Raw genomic sequence first — 14596 nt, forward strand, 5'->3', positions numbered from 1 at the left:
ACAGTGACTTAATGCATTGGTGAGGGAAACAGGAGTACCCTGAGGTAACCCACAGGCTCATGGCTAGAAAGGTGTTTGAGAAAATTTTTCATTTTGAAAAAAATTCTGAAACATTTAACTACATATTCTTACCAGAAATTTTTTTCTCCGATAACAACAAAGATTTAAATAATTCAAGATAGGTTGTTACAGGTTATATGAAAATTTATTTTCTGCAGGTTGGTAAGTATTGTTTATTTAAACCACCATTTTCTTTGGTTATTATAAGTTGGTACAGAATAGTATGCGTCCTACCCAACTCTCAAATGTTAAGTGAACCATTGCGTTGTAAAGAAAGCCATTTTAATATTTTATTTTATTCTGTTTGTATAGCAAAAAGGTGATAAAATTTAATTGAATCTTTCTGTGAAAGTATAACTCGTTGATAAATTTTCCGGTAATTTTTTCCAAAAATACTTTTCTGGATAACTAACATCCCTACCCCTGGAAACATCTGCCATGCCACTAGGAATCGAAGGAAGGCGAGTGGTCAGACCAATCAACTACGTTGGCCCTCGAGTTACTTCCAACCTCGGTCCCAGAAGCTGCAAAGGCACGGACTTACCGCCCGTGTTTCCAGACACGATGCTGTACCGCACCGCTCCGTTGACGCCCTCGTCAGCGTCCTCCGCCTCCACCTTGACGATGGGGGCCGGGGGGGAGAGGGCGATGTTCTCGACGATGGACACTGGGTAGTCCCTGCGCAGAAACACCGGCTTGTTGTCGTTCACGTCCAGCAGCTTGATGTGGACCTGCGAACACGACAACGGGACGGGCCCGTGTCTCAGCTCCCTAGCACGCAAGCTAGCCGTGCGTCTACACACAGCAGTGATTCATAAACTAAGGGATGCCAGCCCCCGAGGGGACGTCAGTCTCAGAGGAAAGGGGGTAGAATAATTTGCAGGTTTGTAAATATTTGTGTAATTTTCTAAATATTACTGAAACCTCATTAATTTGTGACATACTTTAACATGTAATTGCTGCAAATAATCATACAAAACTGAAAAAAGTTACATTCAATGGCCATACTGCTTACTTTCTTTCAAGAGACATAGGTTTATTTGCACATATTTTTAACATTGTGAGGTAACAAAAAAAGATGATTAATTTAATAATTTTACTATATTCTGCCAAAAATATTTTTTTTCCATGACAAATAAGATTCTGTTTACATTCCTTCCCGTGGGTACTGACCATAAGTGGCTTGCCACATGTTCGGGAATTACTGACATATGGTGTTAAAAATTAACAAGACTGACCACTCACGATCAGCCTTCAAAACACGAGAGGAGTTGAAACTGTATAACAGAGGACTCAGACTCAGGAGGAACTGTGTTCAAATCCCACTCCATTAACCATGATATCTGTTTACTTTGGTTTTCAGAACCAACTCGAGGCAAATGCTGGGATGGTTCTTCGCAACAGGCCGTGACTGATTCGAGCCCCAAGTTACCCCACTTGTGTCCTGCGAGAGTTCAGTGATCTTGTTGCTGACAAGATGGAAACAAAAATTAATATGGGTGCATATACTTAAGAACGCATGTTAGAAGTTATACAGTAAAATCTCGTTATAACAAAGACTTATAAAGCAAGAGATTTTGTTCTTTATACTGAAATTTCTTTAAACTGAAATATCCCAACGTACATATACTATTCCCATACTACAAAATGCAATGGCAAAACAAAATGGAACTATTTATGTACCTACCCTAAAATCATAAATTATTTGAGCTGCATTATGCTACAGGGTTAGTGGTTTATTTTGAGAAAAACATTAAATTTCAATCTCTGTAAAAGAATATACATTAGAACCTCGTTAATCCGTGATGCGCTGATTCGGGAATAGAATAATCCGGGACGATTTAAAAGTGCAGAAAAAAAAGAGAAGTAAAAATTGTTAGCGCTTAAAATTAACGTCACGCGGGCCGGCAGCCGGCAAACACTGCAAGCCATCTCGTGGGCCGCCAAACTCTGCAACGCTGTTTGTACCGACCCTTTGTGTCGCTCCCCTTTCAGTTGTCACATTTGTCACTCTTTAAACTTGAGGGGGATGTCCTGACTCTGCTTCCCGTCTCCCGTTTGTTTGAATGTTGTTTCTAGAGATGGGTCGTAAAATCACAACCTGTGATTTAGTCACAGATATCAAAAAATCGCAGTCACAGTCTGTGATTCATCGTACGAAGTATCTGTGATCAAAGTAGCAATATCATCAGGCACTGCCTTGTGTGCGACGTAATCAGGAAACTGCGATTTTGCTCCCATACCACCAATGGACGAGCTGCTTTCAATAAACTGTGACTGCTCTCAGACCACCAATAGCAGGACAACTTCAGCGCCTGTGAAACTGTGATCGCTCTCAAATAACCAATGGCAATATTGTTTTTTTTAGTTCTTCCACTTTCCTTCCAGTACCAAAGCACCATCTACGCGTTCGAAAATTGAACTAAACTGTGATAATTCTCAGCCTACCGATAGAGTGCAGGTTCTGCACAAGCCACATAAAATTAAACTTGATTAATTTAACACTTTATGCGTTGCTTTCTCTAATTCAGTAGATAGTGTTGATATACAGTAAAATAATCTGTTTTTAATATAATTTTGAGTATTTAATATTTAGACTTTCGATGGATCCTTCTGCTAAGATAAGGAAAAGAGTGATATTTGGACGTTTTTATAATAATATTGACAGTAATTTTGCAGAATGCAAAATGTGTAAACATAATCTGTCTTACAAAACAGCAACAATAAATATAAACTTTTAGTTATTAAGAAAGCAATACATTTTATTTGGAATTAACGACTTTAGTCATCTTATAGAACGACTATTTTGCATTATATATCTATCATTTTAGCTTGGGAGGTAAATATGGCAAACAGAGTAGCGTTTCGTCTTGAAATGTTAAATAAACATATGGATTTTCCCCTCTACACACTAATATTAATTTGTTTATGATTTAAATATTTCTGTTAATTTTTGAGTTTATCGACAGTAATTTACAAAAACCAATTTGGAATATTTCCTTACATGTATTAGGTACCAATAATAATTTTATTAGTTGATTTTGTGACAAAATTTAATTTTACAGTACAATTTAGGTAATTATATTAGTTTCTATTCATGCTTGAAATGTGCTCTTTACGTATAAATATTTTGAAACGATACACAAATGTCGCGTTATGTTAATAGAATGTGCTGTTTACTCAAATACTTTCCATATTACGGCAGACAGCGCTCCAAATACAAAAGTTCGGAAACTGTGATTGCGCCCATACCACCAATGACAGAGCGACGTTGAGTAATGACAGAGCGACGTTGAGTAAACTGTGACTGCTCTCACGCGACCAACAGCAAGGCAACTTTAGATCCCTAGAAACTGTGATTGTTCCCGAACAACCAATAGCAGAGCATATAAAATCACAACATGTGATAGATATCGAGCGATCGCAAGACTAGCACTTAGTCGATATAGAAACTGTGATTGCTCCTTTACCACCAATGGCATGGCCGTTTTCACCAAACTGCGAATTAAACCGGCGATTGATCCAAAATCACCAATAGCAACGCAGCTTCGATTCCCGTGAAACTGTTATTGTTCCCAAACAATCTATATCTATATATTATTTCTTGGATACACCGAAGCGCTTAATAGAAGAACTACACGCTAATAGTTCCAGACTTGTCGATAGATAGATCCTGTTACCACTGCAATAAATAAACACTATTTTGTGTCTAATACAAAATGTTTTATTTGTATCTTACGATTGTAATAATCTTTTCTGGAGCTATTATTTAACATTAGATAATTATTATAACTGTTGTTGAAGAGAAGACGGACGCAATATTTTTAATTTTTTTATTATTAACATTATTTTCTAGGCACAATTTGAATATTTTAAATGTTAACATTACAAGGTACACACATTTTAGATTTTTTTTTTTTAAATTAACATTTTCTAAGGATTGTTTTTATTTATAATTCTTTTTTGTAACAAAGTTTCTTTTGCAGCATACTTTAATTATAATAGTACTATAAATTCATTAAATAGTGTATTTTGATGTAAAATTATGTCTTTAGTACTTGCCATTTACATTATTATTACTCTCACCATTACAGCAAAAAAAGCTTTAACTGTGATCGAATCACAGATAAAAATCACAGATACTCTAAAAGAGCAATCACAGTTTGAACTGTGATCGGAAAATATAGGTTTGTATCATCTCTAGTTGTTTCACGTGCTGCTGAGTTACTTTCCGCCCGCCAACGCACGGCAGGTGCCTGGTGAGTGACGTGTCTGGCTGGCATTCGGCTGGACGAAGGGGAGGGGGGTGGGGGGGGGGGGGGGGGGGGTGCTACCCAAAATTTATGTGTGCAGGTCAGCACAATCTTATTTTTCTCTCTTCGGCTGTTGTAAATGACCGTGAACTAATGGCTAGGCAGTGCCATATTTTTTAAAGCCGAGACACTAATTCTAATACGGCCGTTACGTGTATTTTTTTTGTGCCTTTGTTTATTCCTTCAAGATTTCAATTTTTTCTTTTAAAGAATACTGTTTCCGTTTTTTTTTATCGTCCATGATGATAAAAATTAATTCAAAACATAAATTGTTTATTTGGTTTCAGCAATGGAGGTCAATTTGAAACCACGAATGAAGAATAATTGAATAACCAGGTAATTGAATAAGATACTCATATAAAGAAGACTTCAACAGGGACAAGTGGATAGTTTTAATTACTATCGTGCATTGGATTCAAGCCCTAGTATGAAAACAGCTACACCATCAGATATTCTGTCGTTAATACATAACAATGGGCTTGAAGACGCATACCCCAACATAATGACAAAACCAGTCTCAGTTGCCTCAGCATAAAAAATTACCTCAGAGACTTAACTGGACAATGACAACTAACGAACCTAAGAGTTAAGTTTCAGTTAAACCTTTCTGTGATTAAATTAATTCATCTCACACTTTGGCAATAAATTAATAGATTGTGTAATAGATTAAGTAAAATCTGTTATTCCTAATATTAGCACTAATTTTTAAAATTAAATACATATATGTTTTGCCTGTTGTTTAGCAGACATGTATTCCAATATCATTTGATGAACCTTTAATTTAATTTACATCATTTATGATAAAAGTGAAATAATACAGCAATTATGCCACTCTTAAGATTATTAGTCAATGGAATCTTTAATAATAGTTTTTGCGGTATATAATTTTGTATCAAAAATGAAACACTACAAATAAATCTTATCCATTTTGGTTTGGCTGGTTGATTTAGGGAAAAATGCGTACTTGCCCCGGGTAAAAACTAGTCTAGTTACGCCCCTGATTAAGGGTTGCGACAACACAACCCCTACATTAAACTGTTGTTACTCAGGAAAAATATTTACAATCATTTTTCTTGCCCTTACAATTAAATCTTATTATAACGTTCTTGAAAAATACACACACAATGTCAATATTTAATAATAAGAGTAGTTTATGCTGAACTGTAGCTAAATAATAAAGTTTGTAGGGATCTGAAAAATATATCTTTTGAAGCAGGCCCGGTGCCAAATAATTTTGTCGGACCCTGTCTCTAGTATTTAATGTACAAATTTTTAAACCAGACAAATTAAACAAAAAAATATATATATAGGAATAACAACTGTAAACATTACAGTGGCCATAACTCTAAAAATTATTGGTGCGTACTACACTACTTGTAAGGTTTCCAAAGAAATTTATTAAGAATAGACTTGCAATTTTCATCCATTCAGGGAAGACCCAAGCATTGAAAAATATATCTGAACTCACCTGGGATCTGCCCCTGCCCCTATTTTGAAGAGCGAAATCTTTTAAAGTGAGTTACTTTGTAATGAGATTTCATTGTACTTCCAAATTTGGCCAGGTTTTTATATATCTTATTATACTAGTCTTTGAGTGCCGCTGATAAATCAACAGTTGGCTTTACTTATAGGTATATGCTTTATACATTTCAGGGTTAAACTTACATCTAACAGCCTACGGTGAAACACACCACCGAGACGGTGGAGTGTGAACATACCGGCACGGACGTTGTTTTCCGGGTGTCCGGGGATGCGCCGTCACTGGCCATCACTTGTATCGTCACGTCGGGGGTGGCTTCGCGGTCCAGCAGGCCTGGGTTCGCGACCTTCACCTCCCCCGAGTTGTGGTCGACGGTGAAGTCCGAGCTGTGCTCCCCCACCAGGCTGTAGCTGACCGCACCGAACACGCCCTCGTCTCCGTCCGTCGCCTTCACGACTGTCACGAGCGTCCCGACCGGGGAGTTCTCCTTCACCGAGGCTTCGTAGCTGTCCTGCCGGCAGATGCACGCTCAACCAAACCATCTGACATCTGCTTCCTGACTACCAACCACCACTTCTGAAAATCCTCTTTCTTTATTTGAATCAACTATCAAATTATTCATGAATATCAAATATTTTTCAAATTAAAATTAAACATACCACCGTTTTTTCTGACTTTTACAGCAGTCAAAGAATATTTAGTACAAAATACAGTAAAATGATAAACGAGAGAATTATATGTGGAACCATAACAGAGTGGTGTAAAATGCAAGAAAATAAAACCCCCCATGGCAATGCATTTTCTTAAATCAATAACAATTTGAAGTTCAAAAATTACTTTGTTGATACAACTGATTATAAACTTAAAAATGTAGTATTTACAATAATTTTTATCATAATCACAGATTATTTTTACACACAGAAAAGATGTGCTATTTGCAAAAAAAAAAAACAATCCTAAGTCTTGTTATCTTCATAATTTTTTTCCATTTAAATATACTGTAAATAAATCTCACTTAACATATCTATTGGTAAAAAATAATTTAAAAAATATTTGGTTTGAAATTTTGAATCCAATACCAAATTATTTATGAACATAAAATATTTTCCTAACACTCGCTGACCCCAACAAATGTATCAAGTCATCACATTACCAATAAAACTATCATTTAAATTTTGGAAATACATAACATCTAGAAGGAGGAAAGAGAATTTGTTGTTTTTTTAGGGTTATCTGCTTGTAATTAAAAAAAAAGTTTTGGAAAGTACTATTCTGGAATGATTTTAGCTGTGTTTCAAAATTTATTCTAGCATAAGTACATTTAGAATAAAAAAAATTTCAAAATAGAGCACTGGATAAAGAGTACACTTTATATATAGTACTTTGCACTAATCCAAACACTTTGAAACATATGTAAATTGTTTTCTTTTGTTTTAATCAATGAGCCAATAAAATATGAAACTATTTTTCCTAAGGTTGTGTATGAATTTACATGTACATACTCATATGTACTTGTCCCTGGAAGTGATATCACCATGGTTGTCTAAACTGGAAGCGAAATTTGCAGGTATGCAAGTAAACAGTTTTGAGTAGGTACTACTCACAACTTTACACAGGCAAAGAAATGTCATTTTACAAATTCATTTTTTAGCTTATATTTGATAAAACACTAAGAAATTTAAACACTCGTAAAATCTTTTTCACACTATATTAGGTAGTGTACTTGCAAAAATATATAACTTTTTTATTCATTTTACTTTATTCTCAGAACAATTTTTTTACCAATATCATTTAAATACTCATGCACAATTTACAACAGGCAGGTAAAGTTGTTTCATACCAAAATCATGCTTTTTCTTTTACACTGGAAAAAATTGCTGTACGTTTTACGAGAGAAGACTTAGTGGTGTTTTGTTCTGCTAAGCCTGCTCCAAATTCAGGGGGTTAGCTTGCTAGATGTTTTTTTGGGGTACGCTTGACTCAAGGTCCTTAGGGGGAGAGTGCGTTGCCCTCTGTGCTCAGCCTCCAAACGTCCTGGTACTAACCTGCGTAAATACTGGAGCCATATCATTCACATTTATCACGTTGACCTTCACGAGGGCACTGGTGGACTTCTGGGGCTTGCCAGAGTCGTACGCCACCACGGTGAAGTTGAGAGCTTTCACTTCCTCGTAGTCGATCAATATCTTGGTCTTCACCAGACCTGCACACAGTATGTCATATTCATGCAACAGAACGATCTTCCTATGAAGAAGTAAGATATATATGTGCTCATTTATGTACATTGCTCACTTATTAAGTTTGGTGTAGCTGATATTTTCCAAAGCCTTAGCCACTACTTAACACTTTTAAACTGACTTTTCACATGCAAAGGACACAGTTCACTACAAACTCATAAAAAGTATGTTTTATCGTGACAACTGCCTAAGCATTTGTACATCTTTATGTAGTTACAATAAGTGGGAAAAATGTAAAAATTGAAGTTTATAAAATTTAAGAACAAATTTGTTTGGACATTTTTTGTTTGGTTTAAATTATGTCTGTTACATGTTACGTTACATACGCAAATTAATAAATGTATGTGATTTTGTTGCCAATGGTCATGGCATAGACCATAATTCAAAACATTATGTCAATTTGCTAAACAACATTCATACAATATTTTGTAAATACCGTTGTAACAAGTTTTTATCATGCAGTAATACTAACTGGTGTAGGAAAAATAAATTCATAGCTAGCAGGGATTGTAAACCTCACCAGCTGTAGATCTGGAAACAGTGTAGATAATAACACATAGTAGGCAAAACAAGAGCTAACAGGCACTTATGAAGACTAACTTGTTGGTTTTACTTGGTTTACTCTGACCCTGATAGTTTACTTGTTCATAGTAGTAGGTTAACTACTCATTTGCAAATAAGTATACATACTTGCTTACGAATTTTGAAATGGCAGCAGTTCAAAAATGAGAATAAGTTTGATGTTCCATCTATTAACATACAGATTATGTACAATTTAATTTTAAGTGTTTTCAGCAAATGAAATTTTGATACGTGGCATACAAAAACATAACTAACAATTTTGTTCAATAAAAAAATATTTATTATATAACTAAATCAGCTTATGAAATTAATTTTCTCACTATATTGCTCTATCAATATTTTCTATGATCTTGCTAAACCAATAAACTGGTTTACGTTAGGTTTTTTATTTGTTCCTGATATCTCCTGCTCTTATATACTTCTACCATCACGGAGGATTAAAATCTGAGATGCTATAGTACAGAAATGACAAACATGTAAACTTTCAATCTGAATGAGTTAACATGGTAAGTTGAGTTGATATAAATTTTTTCTCTGATTACTCTGCTATCCAAATAATATTTGTGTTTGCCACCAGCTTAAGTTCTCTCAAACTGTTTTTTTTTTTTTTTTGCACTGTGATGGAAAAAATAACATTTGGATTCCAAACATTCAAATATATACCATCTATTTTTTTCAATAAAAAAAATAAGGGTTGTATATTTCCTCAATAATTTAGCTAACAATTTTGCTCATATATTATTTTAATCCTGACTCTTGAGATCTATATTTGATATCGAGGGGTGAGTTCGCAGTACTCTTTTAAAACTGAATTTGAAATTTGGATTAGAACATGTAGGATACGATTGATCACTATTTTTAATCCTTTACCAGATGAGGTTACAGCTACAAACTCAACTATATAACTTCCCTAGGCACTAAGACCGTATGACTGTTATGACCCATTAAAACATTATATAAGTGTTAGAACATTAGAACAATTAAAAAAGGTAGATTTTTATGTCTCAGATGCTTTAAACTGACTTCAAAATGACATTCTTCTACTACTGCACCTGAAGCATTGTGAATTTCAAAGTAGTCGCTCTCTGGCTCGATGGCGTAGTACTCAATGTTAGAGTCTGCGTCGGTTGCAGTGAAAGTGTCGAGTATGGTTCCAGGCGGCTGGTTCTCCACCACATCGATGGTGTAGCTAGGGTCCTCCGATGTCCACGGCTTCGCGAATACAGGTGCAAAGTCATTGACGTCCACGATCGTCACAACCAGGATTCCTGAAATGAAAAATTTTCGGTTACTTTCATCAGAAACATTTGAGGCCTGTATTTCCACCTCAAAATAAAGATATAGATAAAATTAATATTTTTTATAGCTTTAAAATGAGTATTACAAAACTCAAAGGATGATTATTTGACTGCTTATCATCTAAGCAATTGTTTTCAGGAATAAAAACTTGATAAATGCAAATTAAAAAAACTGTTTCAGTGAGGGAAGTAACCTATCATTATAAAGTGCTATGCAAAATGCATAGTGCTATAATGTGTCCATGCCACTGCTGCAGACTTTGTGTGGTACGGTACCTTTGCCTTCCTGCGTCGTGGGAGCGGTTACGTCAGTAACCACCACACCTAGCCTCACAACTGAAGCTATCTCACGTATCAGTGGTTTAGCCACTGATACTTCACCTGTTGCTTGATCCACTGAGAAGAAGTCCTGAAAAAAAGTGATAAAAAAAATATTACCTTTGTAATGCATAACTGATATGATGGAACTCCTTTCAACATAAACATCTTTAACACAAAGCATATGCTCATTTTCTGGTCAAAATCGCATCAAACATGACTTTTACACTTCTTTGGAGTAAATATTTTTCTTAATAACCAAGAAAATAAATATAATTTCAAAGGTATTATTTTATAATTTTAAAGGTATTATTTATTTTAATATATATGTACGAAATACATCATTTTTCATAGAATCTGATTCATCTCACTTAAGACTACACAAATCCTGTACTTACAAACATGCAAAAACACAGTTTTGAAAAAAAAAAAAAAAAAAAAATCTGGCAGGTTAAAAATTAAATGCACACAAAATAATTTAACATAAAATATTCTGTGTGTTTTCTGAAGTAATCATTGCACATATATTGATGTGTAACATCTTAGCTCTTCGTATACTGCGTTTGGTTGGAGTAATTTCGTGAATGCAACGGAAATGTGGAACAGGAAGTAATCAATGGAAACATGTAACAAGAAGTAAGGAGTGACGGTGCTGCTATCTATGGTGGATGGCTTGAACCAAAGCTTACAAAGAAAAAGGAAAACATTAGTATATGATTAACGGTTTAATAAGATGGGCAGTATTTTAATCAAATTCCTTGTCGAAAATCAGGTCTAAAACCAGGTTTAATACTTTTTCATGTCTTTTCCGCTTTTATTGGAGCCATTTCATAATAGTTTAAAATTTTCATCAGCTAATTGAACGGTTCAATAGTTGATGTAGCGACTTTTATGATTTCGCCAGTGAATTTTAGTGGCGGGTGCGGAAAGTATGTGTGATACACATCCAGAAATGTAGTTAAAAATACATTTAGTGTATTTTTAAGCTCAGATTTATTTTAAAGAATTGCACATTAAATTTTGTGTCCGAGGCTCAAGTTGCGTATTATAAGTGTACTTGCACCATGACAACGCGTGAATTTGCTCGTTACCGATGTTAGATGTTACACATCACTGGCAAGTACTAAAAGACTCGCTCAAATGTTTTTCTTTTGTGATTTTGGATCAAGAAGTTGACCAAAGGTGGTGAAACACGGTGTACTGTTAGAAATATTGAAATGAAGAAATTTTGTTTGTGACGTAGTGACCTTGAACGCATTGTTGTCCGTGACCTGCCTCCCGTTCTTGTCGATCGCTGTGATTGGCTCTGCCGCCGCGAAGTTCAGAGCAGCGGTGTCGTTGATGTCTGGGTCCTTGGCTTGCAGCGTGTAGAACACCATTCCAGGCACAGCATCCTCCGGCACCTGAGCGGAACACCCCGACCAACTGCTTCGAACACGGTTGCAACAAGGCATGCCGAAACATCGGCACATCATCTTCACAGTCTTGGCCTCAACCAAGGTGTCGAAACAGTAGTTCAGTGTTAGCAGAAAATAAAACAAAAATCAACAAACTTCACAATGGGGCTGCTTTGCTGCAAGATTGAACCATAAATGTCTGTAACACTTACAGTATACTACTTTTTGAATAGGTACTACCCTTGCAGCAAATTATAGTCATAGCAAATGCTCTGACTAAACTTAACCAATAAATCCTATGTATTAATAAAGCATTTACTATTACTATTAGTCAAATGTTTGCCGACATACCTCAGCCCTCTGAGTCGCTGGATAAAAGTACGGGTCCTTATCATTGCTGTTCAGGACGTTGATGGTAACTGTGGTCGTTCCAGTAAGTCGAGGTACACCTGTTCAACAAGAAATAAACAGATCTCACTGAAGTGGTATCCACACTACCTATGGCTGTTAACTTTCAAAGAAGAGCGTAAACATAATGAATATGTACGTTACTGAGTTATTTTCATTTAATTGTTAGCTTTCATTGCACTAGATAAAGACAACTTTCAATTCTCTTGACAGAATCATCCCAGGCATGGCAAAAGGTTTTTAATACGGCCAGACCACTGCCATGAGAGATGAGTGATTTAGTTAGATTATCGAACGTCAATATAGTAGTTTTAACAGGAAAATTAAAGGAAAATTGATATACAGTACAATGGTATTTGAAACAAGTATTAATTATCTACTCCATAGAAAGAAAGCATACAGTTTTATAATGGAAATGTACTCGTGAAATGTGAAATGTATACTGTCAGAAAACAGGAAACATTGTACTGAAATGAAAACCAAAAGTAATGATGAACTCTGAGCGAACTAAAACCGCAAACAGCGCAGTAATGTGACCTGGCGAACATGGTCAACAGCTGCAATCCAACTGAACAAATCTGAATGCGAGCAATTCAATTGTTGCCAGACTACACAATGTGCTAAACCATAGAAAAACGGATTAAACATCTGTCACTGTACGTCTATTATGTTGGGTCATCGTCATGCTAATTGATAAATTAAGAGGTTGGCCTCGAGGTTCAGGAAATTGGACTACCCATTACCAGAACTATATATCATGTTCTATTTATAATTAGAATTAATTAAATAACCCATTGTTTTTTCTTTGCTCTCCAAATATGATATCTCAAAACCTAGGGGCAGGCTATGCTTAGAACTAATTAAGTTTAATACCAGCTTAGCATTAATACATAATTTTCAATAAGATAAGGGGAAAAAATTGTTTGTTTTTTGTATACACACACATTTACCATAATAAGAGAAAGTCAAAAATTAAAAATATTAGGGAGTTTAATTAATGAAATGGCCAAATAAACATGCATGAAATAACAGTAACATGTCAGTAATTAGCTACTTAAAAATCATACCTCAAACAAAAAAAGAACATGGGTGGACTCCATGTGGGTTAGAAGTGAAACGTCCAGATACGACAAATAGGAAATTTTTAGGTTACTCTAATATTTAAAATGTAATCATGCTTTGAAAATAGACCTTTATTTATTAGTTTATGTTTATGTATTTAAAGGAATCTTAGCGTGAATTTATGGGTTTATAACAGTTAAAATATGATACATAACCCTATTGGAATTGTCTATAGATATTGTCATAATTCTAATGGTCACACCAGATCCAACCTCAGGGTTGACAGTTTAGAGTTGCGAATTACAAGTTGCAAATGTAGGCTAAAAGCTAAAGTATGTAAAAGTATGCAAAAAAAATGTGACAGTAAGCAGAAATATGAGAACATATGTAAATGTTTACAAAAAATTGGAAAGAATACAAAATCATGAGCTGCTGCTGTAAAGATGTTTCAGTTCAAAACCTCATTTTTAACCCTGCAATATTGAATAATAGTCATTTACGTACTTTACACACGTTAACTCCTTTACCTACTTATTTCTGTTACTCTGTGATTCTAGTATTACTCTAATGGCTTTAATAGTATGTTTTACTTAAAAATTAACTGAGTAATGTTTTATCAATAAGCTACATGTACTTAACTATTATTATTCATAATGAATGGTTACATCGAGCTCAAGACAGTTTTCACCAAGATTTTGTAAACATAGGTAATGTACATACAGAGAAAAAAAGTTTATATCTGCACTACTAGTCCATTTGTTTCAAAGCCAAATCATCTGTACCAAATTACAAACCACTTGCAATGTACCTACCTACTAAGTATAAACCTACAAAAGTTTGACCCAAGTTGTTAACAATATTTTATACAAAATGATTTTTTACTTTAAGCTCTGAAACTTTAATAGGACACATCTAGGTGATATTTTGAAAGCCATTATCTGATTGTTCTCTAATTATTATTTTATAGGTACTTTGTAAGTGGTTTAAAAGTTTGGAGGTACAGTTACTGCAATGAGACTCATTTGAAGATAATCTATGGACATATTGTTTCCCTGAAGTTAAATAACATGTGAATAAAGTAAGGGATGTTAGTATTCTTCAATAAAATATAGACGCTGATATTTCTGAAGTAATATGTACAGCACACCAATTTAGGAGGTTTGGAATGAAGTACAGTAAGTCCTCTATTTACGTCGTACCGATTTACGTCGTTTCGGATTAACGTCGCTAATGTTTGAGTACTCATGTTTCAATTTAAGTTGTCGCCGATTCACAATAACGTTGTTTACAATGACCGTAAATCTTTATTTTAACCAAAACACCGTATATAATTCGTTTATAATTCTTTGTTTCCTTCGGTAGTTAATTTATGCTATGTAGCGTAAGCTACATGTTCACCGCCTTATCTTATCATACATCATGAGGGACGCTTCCTGCTCTC

At 34.9% G+C, this 14596-nt stretch overlaps 2 protein-coding genes across 3 annotated transcripts in view; one reads left to right on the forward strand and one right to left on the reverse strand.

Annotated features, from left to right (window-relative positions):
- Nucleotides 1–7327, forward strand: part of LOC134533221 (piggyBac transposable element-derived protein 4-like) — a 42156-nt gene extending 34829 nt beyond the window's left edge. Inside the window, exons 2-4 of the mRNA XM_063370618.1 lie at nucleotides 1424–1559; nucleotides 4661–4709; nucleotides 6027–7327. The gene's annotated coding sequence lies outside the window, so the exon portion shown is untranslated. The remainder of the gene's footprint in view (nucleotides 1–1423; nucleotides 1560–4660; nucleotides 4710–6026) is intronic.
- LOC134533220 (cadherin-87A) overlaps nucleotides 1–14596 on the reverse strand; it is a 328672-nt gene that overhangs the window by 25245 nt on the left and 288831 nt on the right. For both annotated transcript variants that reach the window (XM_063370617.1, XM_063370616.1), the window contains exons 18-24: nucleotides 12037–12134; nucleotides 11536–11691; nucleotides 10247–10379; nucleotides 9725–9940; nucleotides 7899–8056; nucleotides 6092–6364; nucleotides 605–791 (exon numbers count right to left, since the gene is read on the reverse strand). In XM_063370617.1, the coding sequence (XP_063226687.1) occupies nucleotides 605–791; nucleotides 6092–6364; nucleotides 7899–8056; nucleotides 9725–9940; nucleotides 10247–10379; nucleotides 11536–11691; nucleotides 12037–12134 (1221 nt within the window). The remainder of the gene's footprint in view (nucleotides 1–604; nucleotides 792–6091; nucleotides 6365–7898; nucleotides 8057–9724; nucleotides 9941–10246; nucleotides 10380–11535; nucleotides 11692–12036; nucleotides 12135–14596) is intronic.

The sequence above is a fragment of the Bacillus rossius genome, chromosome 6, assembly GCF_032445375.1.
Source record: "Bacillus rossius redtenbacheri isolate Brsri chromosome 6, Brsri_v3, whole genome shotgun sequence".
NCBI classification, from domain to species: Eukaryota; Metazoa; Arthropoda; class Insecta; order Phasmatodea; family Bacillidae; genus Bacillus; species Bacillus rossius.